This window comes from Pongo abelii, chromosome 1, assembly GCF_028885655.2.
Source record: "Pongo abelii isolate AG06213 chromosome 1, NHGRI_mPonAbe1-v2.0_pri, whole genome shotgun sequence".
NCBI lineage: Eukaryota > Metazoa > Chordata > Mammalia > Primates > Hominidae > Pongo > Pongo abelii.
Window position 1 is genome coordinate 81,541,401 of NC_071985.2, and position 19,496 is coordinate 81,560,896.

The 19,496-nt window shown below is 37.3% G+C and overlaps 1 protein-coding gene and 1 pseudogene across 1 annotated transcript; one reads left to right on the forward strand and one right to left on the reverse strand.

Moving 5' to 3' along the window:
- Positions 1–1,474: 1,474 nt before the first annotated feature.
- On the reverse strand, positions 1,475–6,099 carry XCL1 (X-C motif chemokine ligand 1). The gene is made up of 3 exons (XM_002809822.4): positions 6,039–6,099; positions 2,561–2,675; positions 1,475–1,689 (listed from the first exon to the last, which is right to left on the reverse strand). Exons 1-3 carry the CDS (start codon positions 6,097–6,099, stop codon positions 1,521–1,523), a joined length of 345 nt encoding a protein of 114 aa, XP_002809868.1. The 3' UTR covers positions 1,475–1,520.
- LOC112129635 (large ribosomal subunit protein eL8-like) lies at positions 3,294–3,999 on the forward strand (annotated as a pseudogene).
- Positions 6,100–19,496: the final 13,397 nt, after the last annotated feature.

Consider the following 19,496-nt stretch of genomic DNA (forward strand, 5'->3'; position numbering starts at 1 on the left):
TTTGTCTTTAATTGAGTTCTGTTATGTGATTAAGTGAGCTCATATTTGTAAAGCAAGAAAATAGTTATGGTTATATATTTTAACAACTATTTATTATTCAAAAAATAGAACAGCCATAAAATGAAAAGTCAAGCACTGCCCATATCCTTCCACACATCTTATTATTATTATCCCAGATAAATCCTTAGGGTCTGGGAGACGTTTGGGAGACAAACCATTCCATTCATCTTTTGTGACTTTGTTATTTTTCAGCCCTCATAAAGCAGGATGTCTGTTCTTATTAAGGGATTGCTTTCTCTAAGACCATCTCTGAAGTTTATTTTAGACAAATATCAATGAACATGGATAGGTGACCACACCATTTGCTAGGAGGCAACTTTTTAGTAGTTTCCACTCTGATTCACTAGTTGTATGATTAGAAGTGAGCAGATTTCAACAAGTTGCCTTCATCTGCCCTCTGAAAATTCATGATATTGTTAAATGTCTGCACAGGACTAAACAACAGCTAATACTTTTCACTTAAAACTATCAAGGCAAGGTCAGGTCTTCCTATTTAGAGTCTGATAGAAGAGAATGTATACATCATCAGCTACTTGGATAGTAAAACCCTAAGCATGAAACAAATCAGCAATTTAATTAGCATACGAGAGAGCATGAATCTGGGGTGTTGAGTTACCAGATGAGCATTTAATCAAAAGTTTACTGCAAATTTTGATCACATGAGGAAATGTTTCATGGGTCAGCATTTGGAGCATTAAAAGCTTATTCACAGTAAAGCATAACATGTATGATAACTAGCGTAATGGCAAATACAGAAATCCTAATAAGGTAGTGAGATTATTGTCCAATTCAAAAGGTATTGATTTTTACTTGAATAAAGTTTCTTTATACCAAAATTCTAATTTTTGCTAATGGGACAAAAAAGGGGACAAGTTGTGTCATTTTATTCCTTTAGTAGGAAACCAAAATAAAACACAAAGAGGTGAAAAAAATTGAGTGAAGCAAATTTTTGAGTAGTGGACCCTCAAAATGGGAACCCAGTGAAGACTGGATTATTTTCTCCCTTATTCTATAAACAGAATTCTATTATAGAGACAAGTTGAAATACATCTTGAATTGTTGCCGTTGTCACAGCTGTAACTTGTGACTCATGTGTAAAGAACCATTACAAGCTGGACTCTAAGACTGATCGATATAGCTTTCACCTCTGATAAACACTAGCCAGAATCTCTTCCAGTATGGTTACCATCAAAGAGAGGTACAAGTAGGACAGAAATCAAACACCAATTATGCACTACTTTTCCATGCATATAGTGAATAGACTAGGGAACTATTCTTAATAATAAATAATTTATTAATTAGAACATATAAGTGAATACAGAAGATATTTAAAAGTAAAAATACAAAGGAATAATTTTATTCATGCAGTGCTTTCATAAAAGGTGAGTATAAACTCAGTCCATGAGCATGTAAAGTGAAATGAGCTGGCTGGCTGGAGAGGGACAGGGTGTCAGAGGCTACTACCCAGTCAGGGTCACAGCTGTATTGGTCGATTGCTGGGTTCCTGTTGGCTTGGTCTGGATCATGTTATTTCTGGTGTTGGATTTCTTGTCCATGCTCCTGACCACGTCTTTCACCCACCTGGCTTGTGGATCAGCACAGACTTTTAGGCCACGTTTGGTAATAAAACTGTAATGCAAGGAAAAGACAGACGAAGTTAGCCACATTCTCAAAGCCTCAGGGTCAGGAGTTAAGATCAGAGCAGACATGAAGAGATCTTGTGCAGAATTGCTGCAAGGAATAGTCTTTCAGAGCCATGAGATCATAAATGAGCACCCCTCTTCTGCCATTTATTTTAACATAAAGGAGAAATATCTGCAAGTAGTATCCAGCCCCTTTGTTCACCATAATTCACAGGCTCCTTTTCTCATCCATGTCACCAAATGTTGTAACAAAAAGACATTTGAGAACATCTAGTTCCATTGTTACATACCCTCTTCCTTTTCAAATTTAAAAATATTCATCTTATTTTCTAAATAAAAAGTGATTTTTACATTTTCATTTTTTAGAGTAAAGCTTGCAATTATATGTTGGGAAGAGTAATTACTTCTAAAAATGAGATTCTGGTAGAAGAAAGGGACCATGTAGGTTGTGCATTGACTCGTTTTCTTGAAATATGGCAACTGATAAAGCATGAGACTCTGCCTAACTCAACCCTAAGATCCCCCAACTCCAGTGAGGCTTGCAGGGAAACCTGACATGGGCCAGCCATCTCTAAACCCAGACCTCAGAGCTGTGCACAGTATTCAACAGACTCTTCCACTAAGTAAATAGAGGAGGACTTCTATTCTTTCCTTGGCAGCCTAATTTTTGCAATAATCGCTATTCGTTTGGGCTGCAGAAAGACATGATTGATAAGGAAAAATAAAGAGGTTATCGGTTAAGTTGAGGTGTTCCTCCATGTTGACCTACTGTTCCTGAGGAGGGCAGCATTTCTATAGACTGTATTTCTATACCTCTAGATATCCACCCAGCCCAACTTCTGAGGAGGCAAACTCACATTACTGCTCTCAAGGAGCCTTCTGTGATGGTGTAGGTCTTGATTCTGCTAACTGGCAGTCGCTGCGTAGTGAGGCTTACACAGGTCCTCTTATCTGAGACTTCACTCCCTACACCTGGTGAGGAAAAAAACAGACAATTAAAAATAAAGCAATTATCAAGATCATAGGAACAATCATCTGTTAAATTACTCTGAGAATGTTGTGAGAATATAAGGCCATTTTCTTATTGGGGGAAGAGATGACTGATAGGCATCCTGAATCTCTTGCCCATCATAGATTCTTAGTAAATATTTGACTAATTTAAAAACTCAATCAATAGAATTGTTTCAGGAATTTCATGCTGAGAGAAAATAACAAGATGTTATCCCATCTCTGTGTATATTTTCACTTAGACATTTGGGACGGCTAGTAAATGCTCCAGTGACACTAATTCATTCATTTATACAATGGTGCCTGTTCTGTCCCACATGTTTTATTAAGACAGACGTTATCCCTGTTTTCATAGAGCATATCTTCTCATGAGGGAGCCAGGAAACAGACAGGTAAACAGAAAAGATCATTTCAAATAGTGCAGCATGTTACAGTACCATAAGTGAGATGACAGAGTAATGTGTGAAGAGTACTCTAGGCAAGGCAACATTCAGTGAGGGAAGGAAGCATGTTTTTGACAGACTAAATAAAGGTGTTCTCCTTTGTAAGTGGTAAAATGTCTCTCTCTGTCAGCCGCCCAAGATGCTGAAATGAAAGAAGGCCAAAGGAAGGAAGGTGGCCCCAGTCCCTGCTGTAGTGAGGAAGCAGGAGGCTAAGAAAGTGATGAAACCGCTGTGTGAGAAAAGGCCTAAGAGTTTTCTTAGGCAGGCATTGGACAGGACATCCAGCCCAAAAGGGACCTCCACTGCTTTGTGAAATGGCCCCGCTATATCTGGTTCCAGCTGCGAAGAGCTATCCTCTATAAGCAGCTGAAAGTGCCTTCTGCCATTAACCAGTTCACCCAGGCCTTAGACCCCCAAACAGCTACTCAGCCACTTAAGCTGATCCACAAGTACTGACCAGAGACAAAGCAAGAGAAGAAGCAGAGACTGTTGGCCCAGGCTGAGAAGAAAGCTGCTAGCAAAGGGGTTGTCCCCACTAGGAAATCACCTGTTCTTTGAGCAGGGTTTAACACCATCACCAACTTGCTGGAAAACAAGAAGGCTCAGCTGGTATTGCACATGGTGTGGACCCCATCAAGCTGGTTAACTTTCTGTCTGTCCTGTGTCCTAAAATGGGGGGTCCCTTAATGCATTATCAAGGGGAAGGAAGGCAAGACTGGGACATCCAGTCCAAAGGAAGAACCACTGTGGTCTTCACACAGATTAACCAGGAAGACAAAGGAGCTTTGGCTAAGCTGGTGGAAGCTATCAGGACCAATTACAGTGATGGATATGATGAGATCTGAAATGTCCTGAGTCCAAAATCTGTGGCTCACATTGCCAAGCTGGAAATAGCAGAGGCAGAGGAACTTGTCACTAAACTGGGTTAAATGTACACTGTTGAGTTTTCTGTACATAAAAATAATAAAAACTCTCCTTCAAAAAATTAATAAATGGTAAAAGGTAATATCTACATAAAAGGAAGTCAGCCCTAAAATATTCATGCCCAATAGTAATGGCCCAAATGAATTAAACTATTGAGTTTAGAGAATCATCTTACATTGCAAAAGGAAAAATAACTTGGGAGAATTAATACTGTTAAGGGTTGGGTAAAATCTAATCCAAGTTTCTAAGTGCCGATTTTCTCCTTAGCTGTAGACACTGGTCTTTGCTTCTCAGTGAAATAGGCAGCTAAAAAGCATCTAAAGTAACCACTGACAATGGCCAACATTGGTCTATAGTGTTGCTAATATCAGAAGGCATTTTTTAAAGCATGGGACTAAACAAAGACTGTTCACTGTGTGCTTTTCTTCATCATTTCTTCACTCTCAATGCCAGTCTGCACATTGCTACCCTCTACGTTTGCCAATTCATTTTTAATGGTGAATTGTTTCTGTAGCCAATGAAAGAGGAAAAATCTGGGCTTTTTCTCTCTTTCTCTCATATTTAAGAAACAATATTTCTCTCTGTCAAGTATCTGAAATGGACTCCTAAGACTCAGGGAATCCTGTTATACTTGAAACCACAAAACCTTTTCCTTATTGTCAGCAATGTTTTTGTGGCTGTGTTATTTTTTAAAAATAACCTTCACTCAGGTTGCAAAATTGAGTCAAAGCAGAGACTGTTTTGACTCATTTTTGTATGTAAGAAGCTAAGCACCAGTGGGACTTATAGAGTTCCTTCAACTAGAAAACCTGGGAATTTGAGACTAGCGTCTGCAGTTCTTCTCAGCCTCTAACAGAGCTCCTTTCCCCTTATCAGATCTGAGTCTCCCTCAGATGGTATGCCCATTGTTTCAGCAAAATGCCAGCCAGGTAGCAACATGTGGCCTAATGTAGTAATCAAACTTTTTTGTTTCATCAATATTTGTCTGTTTTATACACAATTTCAAGGACTTCCAGACTTAGCCACCTTTATTCATGGAACCCTTTGGGGACCCATTGTTAAGTTATAATATCATAGTCTAAGTAATAAGTCTACCAATTAGAACACAAATAAGTCGACAGATTCACTCCAGTCATAGGAAAAAGTAATCCTTAAGAAATACCTACTGAATGCTCAGGTAAGGGCTCGGTATATCTGAGTCTTACCTGGATGTGTCTTGCAGTTTTATTCAACTGTGTATAAAGTGCTGATCTATTTGGTAGTAGTTATTATTGTATGTTCTCTTAAAAATACAGAAAATTTCTCATAAATAGTAATATCCATGGCATTACTAACAGAGTCCCCCAAGTACTTGCAGGTAATATTGATTTTCTGGACATGAAGGTTTGAACTTCCAGTCATTTGGGGCTTAGTTTTGTATTGAAAACATTGATTTGCTCCAGAACATACATCCTCTGGTGCATCCCCACATTGTAACTAAACTCTCTAAGATTTTGATAATTTATCAAACTATATATTAAATGGGCAAAACCTACAAATGCATTTATAATCATCACCTCTAATCCATAGCTAACATTAATCAAAAAATTACTGCTTATAAGGAAATCTGATGTTATTAAATAAACCATAATATTTATTTAATCTTAATCTCAGGTGATCATGTCTGTTATTCTATTCAGTTTATACATAAATAAGCATAGGCCCTGAGAGGTTAAGAAATTTACCTGAAATTACCCAATTAGGAAAAGTAGGAGCCCAGATACTAATCAAATTCTCCCTGTTTTGGAAGTTTACAAAGCCCCCTACAGTCAAAATCATCATTCCTTTTTTGAACATGGGAAGTTTAAGGCTCCCCTGGGGAAAGCAGTTTACTCCAGTCAGAACCTGAGTCAAACCCAAAATGTGTGCCCACCTGCCTTGCCTCCCTGTTCTTTATCTCACAGATAGCTTCTCCACATACCTTCCACAATGTAAGCAGTGAGACAGCAGATGCCAAGGAGGGCCAGGATGAGAAGTCTCATGGCTGAGATCCTGCTGAGCTGTGCAGGGAGAGTGAGGATCAGGCTCTTTGAGGACCTCTTTTATGCCTCCAATGGTCAGTGCACTTCCTGTGGTGAGAGGGGGCTTTCAAGGTGGGTGTAGGATCATGGAAAGTCTTTGCAATACTGATGCTTTTGTTTTTCTTAAAAAAAAAAAAAAGTCCCTTTTCCCTGTTCATACTAACCTAACACCTTGTGGCCTTTACCCCTTTGTCTGTGGTTAATGTGTCAATTAAACCAAACGCATGCATAAAAGAAAACGTGGTTGTGTTGTCTTCTGCCACCAGCCTGAATTCAGATCTTCCGCTGTAGACATGCCTGAAGGCTGTTCACTGCCATGGCCCAGCATGGAAACTGTAAAGGAAATGAGGTGGGGTGGTCACTGAGTTCTATCCCACCTCATGTGACATCCAGTGTGACATAAGGCTTCCACAACCACAGATCATGAGTCCCTGGTGCCACCCTTTGACTCTCTCAGGAGGGGAAGAGAGGCTGCTGCCACATTGAGCTTCTCGATCCTTTGCTTTCTTTTTTCTCATTTTTCTCCTCCACCTTTATTCAAGTTATCCCCCTTTCTTCACCCCAATCTCCCCAGGTACCCAAGAAACGATTAAATAACTGTTTAAGCATGTCTACATGCATATGTTTGCTTTATTACAACTTAACATACACATTTATAAAAGCTTTTGAAAAGCTGTGCTGTACCAACTTATTTCAAATTAAAAAAGACAGAAAATTGTAATCTTACCATCTGACAGCTTTCATTTTCAATATTTTTCCAGTGAATCTGTATTGGCATACATGTATTCTCATAATTGTGGTAATTTTAAATGCTGTTTTAACACCAATTTAAATATCTTCCCATTTTTTTAGCCTTCAGATTTCTACTTCGAGTAAATATATACACATACACACTAAACCATTTTCTTATAACTTATTATAAAGATCAGAACTATAAGGTCAATTTCATTAATGTACACTGAATTACTTCCCTTTAATAACCAGGAATAGGATTACTGGGTAAAATGATATGATCATCTTTACAGCTCTTATTATACATTGCCATATAGTCTCCCAAAATGTAATTTTAATTTGCAATGCTCCCAGTAGAATTTAGATATACTGATTGCACTGGAACTTTTCTGCCACTGAGTTTGTTGTATAGTGGTTGTTCTTTATTTTATATAGGTATCTATAAAATGTATTTATTAAATATATGTGTAGTTAAAGGTCCATTGCTATTAGGAATATGAAAATAAATTCCTATGTTTTCATAAAAATTATAGGTTAACCTCTAAGAGACTTCCCACTAATCGCATTTGATTTTTCACCCAGACTTCATTCTAACCTTCAAACTGGCTCTTTAATGATCTCTACGTTACTGCACAATCACTCCTTGAACACTGGACACATCTTCTATTCAAACTGCTTCTCCTCATATTAGTCCTTAGCATGGAGCAATGTGTTCTCTTCCATCTAATTTCCAAATACTGATATATAGGGATCATCTTAGACTCATTGCTATCCACCCATGTGTCTTTCTCAACCAAACTAGACTAAGTATACCTTCCAAGTAGTTCTTTGAGATGTCTCCTCCTTTCTTCCCACACTGCTCAAATGTTAGGCCAATTGCAGTGGACTAACTGGTTTCCCAGACCAGGGCCTCCTCTCAGTCTGTTCTCTGCAGCTTTGCCAGGGTAATCACTGTAAAGCCTCAATCTAATCATGCCATTTCCCTACTGAGAACGTCTTTGCTAATTCCAATGACTACAGGATGTATCTCAAATCTTTCATTGTGATATATAAGAATGCTCAAGATCTAGTACTGCCTTTTCTTTCAGACTCACCTTCCACCATTCACTCACACACTCCCAAACCTTAACAAACACAGACATGTGCAGCCAACCCAATGCGCCAGCCTCTTTTATGCTCCTCACATGTTTCCTTTAACTGGAATACCCATGACAGCTCCCTACATAGTTACTCGTAAACTCCTCCTCTCTGTATAAGTTTTCCTGAATTTTTTTGAAATTTAAGTTGTGCCACCCCTTTATGCTCTCTTAGAACTTTGTTCTGTTCTCATGGCTATTCTGCAACTAATCTCATTGTGTCCTCTTACTCAATTACATTCTTGCGTCTCCCACTAGATGGCAGGCTCTCTGAGAGTAGGCGATTCCTTTGCTATCTCTGGATCCCTGGCACTTGCAGAAAGCCTGGTATGTAACAATTGCTCAACAGTCAGTTTTTAAGTAAATGAATTTTTTTAAAACCCCAAAATTACAATGATTGTGCACTAAGTGAAAGATGACCATCTAAAAACATAAAGCCATGCTTCATGACATTGGTCTAAGCAAATAAAGGAAACAAAGGCAAAAACAGACAAATAGAATTATGTCTAACTAAAAAGCTTCTGCACAGCAAAGGAAATAGTCAACAGAGGTAGAAGAGAACTTATGAAATGGGAGAAAATATTTACAAACTATACATCTGGTAAGGAATTAATATGCAAAATATATAAAGAACTCAAGCAACTCATTAGAAAGAAAACAACACAATTTAAAAATGGGCAAAAGACTTGAATAGACATTTCTCAAAATAAAACACACAAATAGCAATCAGGTATATGAAAAAATGTCCAACATCATTAATCATCAGGGAAATGTAAATTTTTTTAGAAAACATAATGTATCACCCTACACCTGTTAGGATGGCTGTGATTGAAAAGACAAACGGTAGCAAGTGTTGTCAAGGATATGGAAAAGAGGGAACTCTTGTACACTGTTGGCAGGAATGTAAATTAGTATGGACAGTATGGAAAACAGTAGACGTTCCTCAAGAAATTACAAATAGAACTACCATATGATCCAGCAATCACACTACTGGGTATATATCCAAAGGAAATGAAATCACTGTATCAAAGAGATATGTGCACTCCCATGTTTATTGCAACATTATTCATAATAGCCAAGATATCAAATCAACCTAAATGTGGTACATATACACAATGTGGTACATATACACAATGGAGTCCTAGTCAGCCTAAAAAAAGGGGGAAAATCCTGTCATTTGCCGAAACGCGGATGAACCTGGAAGACATTATTTTAAGTGAAATAAGCCAAGCGCAGAAAGACAGACATTGCATGATCCCACTCACATATGGAATCTAAACAAGTTGATTCCATAGAAATACAAAGTGGAATGGTGGTCACCAGGGATTGGGGCGGTTGAGAAGCGTGGGGTGGGGTTGGGAAGATGTTGGTCAAAAAATACAAAATTTTAGTTAGATAGAAGGAATAATTTCAAGAGACCTATTATACAACATGGTGACTGTAATTAAAAATATATTGTATTCTTGAAAAATGCTAGAGTGAATGTATTCTCCTCACAAAAAATGATAGCTATGTGAGGTAATGCATATATTGATTAGTTAGGTTTAGTCATTCCACAATGTATATATACTTTTAAACATCGTCTTTTACACAATAAATACATACAATTTTACCTGTCAATTTTTTTAATAAAATAAATAATAAAAAGAAGTAAAAAATGAAGATGTGAAGTCAGGGGATTGTGCCTGAGGCTTTCTCATGTTTTCAATGAAATCGACAATTTGACTAGTGGCTGAATTTTCATTTAGCATACTGACATGGAATTTGTTAAACTCTCAGAATGAATTGTTCACTTTCAGTTTGTCAAAGCATGCACTAGAATCTCATTTGGGGAAGAATTAAATAACAGACAAGAAAGTAGAAACCTAGTGCAAAGTGGGCATGACTTGCTAATGGGTGGACATTGGTTGACAACAATCAGTGAGGCATACTTGTCATAATGAATATTTTTTATCTTTAACTCTTCTCTTTCTCATAGATGTTACACCCAATCAGCAAATACTGCAGGCTCTCTATCTTCAAATAGAACCTAAACACTTCTCACTACCCCCGAACCATCCTATGCCAAGCCACCATCACCTCTCACTTGGATTAGTGGAGTCATGCAATAGCCTTCTAACTGTTCTTTCTGCTTCCATCTTTGCCTCAATTGACCACATCGACCAAGGTGACTATTAGAAAATGTCATTTCTCTCCTCAAAATCCTTCGATGGCTCTCCATTCTTAGGAGTTAAATTCAAAGTCTTTGCAAGGGCTTACAAGTACCTATACCCTGTGCTCTTCTCTCCCATTCACTCTCTGACATCCTCCCCTGCTGTTCTCTACCCCTCTTACATCAACACAACATGTGGCCACCTTGTTTCTCAGACATGTCAGTTTTGCTCCTGACTCCAAGCTTTTGCATTTACTGTTTCCTCTGCCTGATACTCTCTTCTCTCAGATGTATGCATGACTGATACCCTCATCTCCTTCAATTCTTTGCTCAAATGCTGCTCATTGTGGCTTTTCCTGATCACCCAATTTAAAACTTTGTACACATGCCCATTCTGGTATCATTTGATCTATTTTTGCTGTTCTATTCTCATTCAGAACTCCCAACACCTTCAAACATAACAACAATTTACTTGCTAATTTTTTTTGTCTGTCTTTTTCCAGGAATTCTTTATCTTTTTCACTGCTGTTTCTTCAGAATCCTGTACAATGCCTGGCATTAAAGGAGCTGCTCAATTTGTATATCCAGAATAAATGCAAGTATATCTGGTGTGTACGTGCAGGAGTGTATAAGCAAGCATACACATGTGCAAACATCAACATTTATGCCTGCAAACTCTAGTGCTCTGGAATATTGACACCGCTCATGCATGTGTGACCACATAGTGGAATGGAAAAATCCATTTTTTGAAGGAAAGCATTCATTGTTGAGGGAAGAAGACAGAAGCATGAGGGGTACAAGTAAAGGAAACTCAATGTTTTCTCTTTCTTATGACTTTCTGGTCTGAATATCTTAATTCATCTGAAAAGTTATTTTGTATTTCATACATAACATGCAATCCATATGAAGATTTTTTCTTCTATAAAACATGTTTGCATAATTTTCCAATTTTTCTATTAGGCAATTTGTCTTTTTCTTATTGGTATGTAAGGAATCTTTATATATTCATCTTACTAATTATTTGTCATAGGTGTTGCAATATTTTCTCAGTTTATAGTATGTCTTTCACTACATTTATTATGTATTTGATGAAAAAAGTATATAGTTTTAACATAGTTTATCACTATTTTATTTTATGGTTAATGCTTTTCGTGCCTTAATATATTCTTCTTTTCTCCAAAGTCAGAAAAAGATTTACCTCTATTTTCTACTAAAAATTTTAAAGTCTTGCATATGACATTTAAATTTTCAATTTTTCTGGTGTTCATTTCTGTACGGACTATGAGAAAGGGATCCAAAGGCTTTTTTTCTTTATACATCCGACATTTCTAGCTCTGGTTTTTGAATAATTCTACCTTTGCCTAAACTACTTTTCATATATGAAGCCCCCACATATATATGCATCCATTTCAGAGCCTGCATTCTGCTCCACTGGTCCATCTGTCCATCCTTCACTAACACCATTCTACCTTCATTACCTAAGTAATTACTTATAACTTAACTTTAGTTTTTAGTAAGGCAAGCCCTCTTCTTCTTTTTTCTTCTTTTTCTTCAGAAGTATCTTGCCTTAAGCTCACTAGTAATTATTCAAACAAAAGTCAAGACCACAGTGTGACCCCATTTTCTTCCCATTCAAAATGGTCAAAATTAAGAACTCTGATACTAGTACTTTGCAAGGATGTGAAGCAGCATATATTACTCATGGCTTTGGAAATTGGTATAACACTTTGAAAAGCAGTTTGGCATTGTCATGTAAAGCTGAGCATTTGCATACCATGAAGATCCAGAAATCTTGCTCCTAGATACATACTTAGAGAATTTCAGAGGAAAGGAGCATTAAACGTCAATTACTTGGAATGTTCAAGTGCCTAAGTTGTAGGTAGGTTAATGGTGGCATATTATACAAAGTAATTAACTGAGTAGAGAAAGGTCACCGGTAGACTAATGAAGATAATGTATAATCGTATCATTCAGATTAGAATAACAAAAAAATCATTGTAGATATTCCTAATCGGTTGTCTGTCTTGAACGCTCTCCTCCAGAAAGTGACACAGGAATTTAGGCTGCTTCCACCTCTGAATAATACCATCTCCTAAAGCCTGGGAATCCTTTTCTTCCAGCTGCAGGATGAAGAATGAGAGAGCATGGCACACCTCCTCTTATCTAGAAGTAGCATGTATTCTTTGGTATCACATAACTGGTGAGATCCAGTTATCTGGTCCATCTAGAAGCAAGGACACAGTGGGAGAACAGAGAATGGAGTTCCATTTGGGAAGTGTAATCTGGATCAGTGCTTGAAACAAAGAGCAGATGAGGTCTAGCACGACCTGTCATAGCAATAAGATTATGATTAATCTGATGGTGCGCCTGAGGTTCAAGTTTCTAAAGGATAAAAATAAAGCAAGATTACTCTGATTATTTTCTTTGAAACGGGCCCACAGTACATCTCTTGAATTGTACATCTTTTTTCCCTAAATTAAAATAGCGTTCTTGTATTTCTCTTAGAAAAACAGTGTGATTACTGTAAAGAAAATCCAGACACTCTAGAAAAGTTTTTGGTTTTTGTTTTTGTTTTTGTTTTGAGACGGAGTCTCGCTCTGTTCCCCAGGCTGGAGTGCAGTGGCGCCATCTGGGCTCACTGCAAGCTCCACCTCCCGGGTTCACGCCATTCTCCTGCCTCAGCCTCCCGAGTAGCTGGGATTACAGGCGCCCGCCAACACGCCCGGCTAATTTTGTGTATTTTTAGTAGAGACGGGGGTTTCACCGTGTTAGCCAGGATGGTCTTGATCTCCTGACCTCGTGATCCGCCCGTCTGGGCCTCCCAAAGTGCTGGCATTACAGGCGTGAGCCACCGCGCCGGTCCAGAAAAGGTTTTTAAGAAAGTACAATTCACCCAAAGTCCACTACCCAGAGAAAATCACTTAACCATAATAAATGGACCTTCTTCCAAACAGCTCTCTAGGTACATATGCCTATGTATATCATTTCACAATCTTTCTACAGCATTCAATGGCTGGAGATTTATTGTACATTTGCAATGTGTGAAGCTTTGTGCTAAGTACAAAAGGGCATTAACCCATTTATTTAATCCTTAAAGCAATATAATGAAATAAGTAGAATTATTCTCTACATTTTATAGATGAGAAAGTTGAAACTTAAAGAGCTTAAGAAATTCACTAAAAATCACAAAGCTTGGTGATGATAAAGATTCAAACACCGGTCTACCAGACTCCAAGACCAAGCTACTACACAGTGCCCTATACTGTCAGATATTTTGATACACCACTAATACCCTCTTGAAGGGTCCTTAAATTATTTCCCTTTTTATTCAACCATGGACTACACAGCAATAAGAATATACATTTCTTTGAACTTTGTATACTTGCCTATACATCTCTTTAGCATAAGCTCCCTCCAGGAAGCTTCCTGAAGACAGTCTCTTACTTTTGTACCAACTGCTTTCTTTAAAAGATATACAAAGGTTAAATGTATAAAAATTAAGCTGGCTGGAAGATTGATATCATACCAGATAGCTCTCAATTTTATGTCCACGGCAACATAAGTGCTATAGTAGCTTGATCAATTATTTGAAATAGAATTTGACTCTGTAGGAGCCACAGATGATTCTGGAGTGAATAAGGCATAGACTCATCTCATTCTCAGGCATTAATATTGGACTTTGGTTAATACATTGATGATAGACTGTCACTGTGCAAAACAGAGAAGGCACCTAAGGAAATGCACAGTGAAGCTAAGTTCTGAAGGAAGAACAGTGGGAAGGATGAATCTATCAGCATTTCCCAAAGTGTTTTATACCAAACATTTGTTCTGCCATCTGGGGAGAGGTCCATTTCTAATAAACTTGAGAAATATAGGGCATTACTAATTCATAGAGCATATCATTATGTTAAAGCCTCTGAGAAGTCCTACAGTAAAATTTGGCTAACCCAACATTTCCCAAATATTTTTGACTATAGAACCATTTTTCATGGAAGACTTTAACCAACTGGAGACATATTTCATCCTAGGGAGGGTGATATTAAAAGTGTCTTGTCTTGGAGGTGAGGTTTAAACACTAGGGTCTTCCCCTAGTGAAGTCTTAAGCAAGAGACGTTGGAGATATTTTGATGGTGAATTCAATACAGGCGGAGACAGAGAACTTGATACTAAACAGAAATCCAGTTGGATTATACGGTTTTTAGTGGAATTCCAAAGCCTGGGGAAAAATTTTGGCTCTGTGGTACTTTTATTCATGATTACTATTCTGCTTCTGCTTATTTTCCAATACCAGGGAATGTGTAATTGGACCTCTTCTTTTTCTCACGGGTTAAAAAACTCATCTAGCCCTGGTCTTACTCGATAACCACTTAAAACAATAACTGATGCTATTTACTCCAGAAATTGCTAATAATGAATGACCTAACTTTTACGTAATTTGTTTTTATTTTTACATGAGATACTATGCAAAGAGAATTAATAGTTTTCTCCAAAAAAAATCAAGAATTGTATAGAAAAACAATTAAATAGGTATTTTATTGCCATAGACTTCAAGTAATGATGGTCAAATCTGTAAAATTATATTTAATAACTTGAGTCACTGCATTTGTTTAAATTAGTGAATTCAAATGAAATATGCTAGATAGGTATTACTAGGTTGTTGCGAAAGTAATTGCAGTTTTTGCCACTGGTAATTAATTCTAATGGCAAAAACTACAATTACTTTTGCACCAACCTATATCTATACCTGACAAATAGTATGTATAATAACTTCATATTAATAGCACAGCACAAGAATCAACACACTATATCTGCCTTCTGTTTTTGTAAATAAAGTTTTATTAGAACACGGCAATGCCTATTTGCTTACATATTGGCTATGGTTGTTTGTACACTGCAACAGCAAAGTGGATTTGTTGCATGGTCATCAAAGCTTAAAATAGTTGCCATCTGGCCCTTTACAGAAAATGTTTGCTGACCTCTGGGTCAGACCCTGATTCATATTTATTAAAATGTGGGGTTCAATGGGATATCAACCATGTAAAGTAAGTAGAGATGAAAAAAGCCTAAAGAAGTACACCAAAACATTGACAATGAAAAATTCCCCCAGGAAGTTACCAAGTTCATGGCCAAGCTGGGAAAGTGAGAATAGCTTCTCACATTTCATGCCTTTGTATCATTTATTAGCTATTTTATTTACTTATTTCTTTTTAGTGAAAGTATGTGGTATTAGCATGCAGTACTTTCTCATCAGGTGGGTTTATAGTCTCCTTCATTTTTTAATAAAAGATACATAGCCACCAAAAATCTCAAAAAAATTTCTAAAAATATCTGTGTTTATCAAAAGGTTAAAAACCACTGCCCTGCACTATATCGCATGTATTACTCAGGGCCAGGAACCCACAAGCCCAACAGAGGAAGTGTTGCAAGTTGACCACTACTCAGAAATTGCTTATAAATAGTTTTGGTTACATTGCTCATTGATAACAGATCAATGGTGAATCTAAACAGAGCAGGTGATTGAGTCAAAGTAACCAACTCTCCAAGGAAGGTTAGGTTGGGAAGAAAAAAGACACCAGTCTCTATGACGGCAAACCAACCACTCTTTCAGGAAGCTAAAACTAGTAAGCAGAACAATATTTTTTCAGACGACTGCCATTTGTGCCATAAGGTGTACCAGAAACAAAACCCTCTGTGGTACAGAATTCAAAGCATTTATGGATTTCCTAAGCTGGACATTGGCCAGACTAAATCTGCCTACCAAAGATAGATGCACCAGCCAGAAACTGAAGTCCAACGTCAGTGGCCAAAAGCCATCCTAACGAGTCTTTCCTTGAGAAGCCACCTACGGTAGTGGGGACCATGAACTGTAAAACCAGATTAACCAGGATCTTTGTGGGCTCAAGGGATCCACCCACCTTGGCCTCCCAAAGTGCTGGTATTACAGGCATGAGCCACCACATCTGGCCTATTTTATTATTATGAATAACAATGATTGATTTTTATGGAATCAGCCAGGTCTATTATTCTCTGCTCTCCCATACTTGGCCTCCTCCCTATATCTGAAATATCAGGAGGAAGAAGCATGCCCATCACTGCACATGATTGATATCAAGCTGGAAGACATTTTCATCTTCCCAATGAAAAGAGCAGTCACACATACAAAACCTTCTTATGGTAGAATAAGAGGGCATGGAGTGCTATGCATTACCTAATTTTCAGATTAACTAAAATTATTTTTTATTTTAACCTTTATTGAAAATGTTCCAATTTTTTTTCTGGTAGAGCAGAATAGAAAAATAAATTCTTGATGACAGAGGCTTACCTAGTTTTAGTGCCTCAGCCAGTAATCTATTGCACAGAACCTAGAAGAATTCTTAAAGTACAAGCATTACCTTAAAGGGTATATGATATTGAATTGAATCTGAATGGAGCTTTGGAGTTGATTCTGGAAGCAAATTAATCAAGTATTGCCTTATCAGAAGTCTGCTCTCGTTGCTTCATATAAAATAGCAGCTCCTCCCCATTCGCATAGTTTCTTGCAACCTGCTTTATTGTAATTTATAGCTCTTATCATCACCACTTGACATTTTTATATACTGTGTATTGTGGTTTTCCCCCTAAAGAATACAATGTCTGTGAGAATTGAGACTCTGTTGTATTACTGAACTCTCAGCACTTATAATGTAGGAATTCAAGAAATATTTATTGATTGAATAAATAAATATAAACTAATTGTCTTGTCATTGTCTTCTTTCCTACAAGAACTAAAGCAGAAGCTCTGCTCAATTTAACTTGGAGCTAGCTACTTTATACTGATATTATCCTAGTATGACAAATAATACAAGGAAAAAAGATCAAAAGATATAGTGGCTAGAATAGACCTGAGAAATTATGCAGTCTTTTTATGAAGGGAAAACAAATTAGAGTGATGGGCAATGTCACAGAACAAACTTCTGTTCTGGCACATCCCTTAGCAAGGCTCAGTGAGAGTCGGAAGACCACTACAAACAAAAATAAAATATGCTGTATATCAGGGAGAAAGATTAATATATTTCTTTGCTTGCTTTTCCATCTATGCAAGACAGAGCTCATTCTGGAAAAGGGTGAAGGATTCATGTGGTGAATTCAGGCTTGCACCCGAGTCCTCCCTCCATCCTCCTCAGTGGCTCCTTTTCTGCTGATCCTCTCTGCACCTCAGTGCATTTGGCCAGGACAGATCTTAAAGTGAGATGAATTATAACCCTCAGCGCCACCTGAGAAATGCACACAATTAATTCACATCTACTTCCTGCTATTCTGTAAATGGCATTACTCGAGCAACGTTTTAAAAATTTGAAATGTTAATCAGCATCTTCCTTTAAAGAATTGTGTTGAATACCCACAATTTCATCATATGGTATTTTAATATCTTTAATAATAAGCCATAGATGTAAAGCTGTATTCATACCAACTTCTCTCTAATACCTGGAAAAATTTTGTATTCTCCTTAGCTGCTTAGGCTTTTACAACTCACCTTTCCCTTCTCTTTATTATGTGTGTGTGTGTGTGATCGTTAATTGTTTTTGTCTGTTTTATTGTGGTAAGAACACTTAACATGAGACCTACCCTCTTAAATTTTGAAGTGCAAAATACAGTATTGTTAACTATATCTAGGCTCAATGTTTTATGGCAGATTTCTAGAACTTACTCATGTTACATACCTGATACTTTTTTTAAAACTTTTTTATTTCCATAAGTTTTGGAGGAACAGGAGGTATTTGGTTACATTAGTAAGTTCTTTGGTGGTTATTTGTGAGATTTTGGTGCACCCATCACCCAAGCAGTATACACTGAACCCAATTTGCAGTCTTTTACTCCTCACCCAGCTCCCACCCTTCCCCTGAGCCCCCAAAGACCATTGTATCATTCTTATGCCTTTGCATCTTCATAGCTTCACTCCCATTTTTGGTGAGAACATATGATGTTGGTTTTCCATTCCTGGGTTAGTTCACTTGGAATAATAGTCTCCAGTTCCATCCAGGTTGCTGCAAATGCCATTAATTCATTCCTTTTTATGGCTGAGTAGTATTCCATTGTACATACATATCACAATTTCTTTATCTACATGTTGATTGATGAGCATTTGGGCTGGTTCCATATTCGTATAATGATTTCTTTTCCTCTGGATAGACACCCAGTAGTGGAATTGCTGGATCAAATGGTAGTTCTACTTTTAGTTCTTTAAGGAATCCCCACACTGTTTTCCATAGTGGATGTACTAGTTTACATTCCCACCAGCAGTGTAGAAGTGTTCTCTTTTTACTACATCCATGCCAACATCTAATCTTATTTGATTTTTTGGTTATGGCCTTTCTTGCAGGAGTAAGGTGGTATCGCATTGTTTTGATTTGGATTTCCCTGATATTAGTGATGTTGAGCATGTTCATATCTTTCTTGGCCATTTGTATATCTTCTTTTGAGAACTGCCTATTCATATCCTTAGCCCACTCTTTGATGGGATTTTTTTTTCTCGCTAATTCGTTTGAGTTCTTTGTAGATTCAGATGTTGGTCCTTTGTTAGATATATAGATTGTGAAGATTTTCTCCCACTCCATGGGTTGTCTGTTTACTCTGCTGTTTCTTTTGCTGTGCAGAAGTTCTTCAGTTTAATTAAGTCCCACCTATTTACCATTGTTTTGTTGCATTTGCTTTTGGGTACTTTGCCATGAAGTCTTTGCCTAAGCCAACGTCTAGAAGGATTTTTCCGATGTTATCTGCTAGAATTTTTATAGTTTCACGTCTTAGATTTAAGTCCTTGATCCATCTTGAGTTGATTTTGTATAAGGTGAGAGATGAGGATCCACTTTCATTCTCCTACATGTGGCTTGCCAATTATCCCAGCACCATTTGTTAAATAGAGTGTCCTGATAATATGATTGTATACTTAGAAAACCCTAAAGACTCCTCCAAAAAGCTCCTAGAACTGATAAATGAATTCAGTCAAGTTTCAGGATACAAAATTAATGTACACAAATCAGTAGCTCTGCTACACACCAACAGCAACCAAGCTGAGAGTCAAATCAAAAACTCAACCCCTTTTACAATACCTGCAAAAATAAAGTAAAATACTTAAGAACATACCTAATCGAGATGAAAGACCTCTACAAGGAAAACTACAAAACACTGCTGAAAGAAATCATAGATGACACAAACAAATGGAAACACATCCCATGCTCATGGATGTGTAGAATCAATATTGTGAAAATGACCATACTGCCAAAAACAATCTACAAATTCAATGCAATTTCCATCAAAATACCACCATAATTTTTCACAGAACTGGAAAAAACAATCCTAAA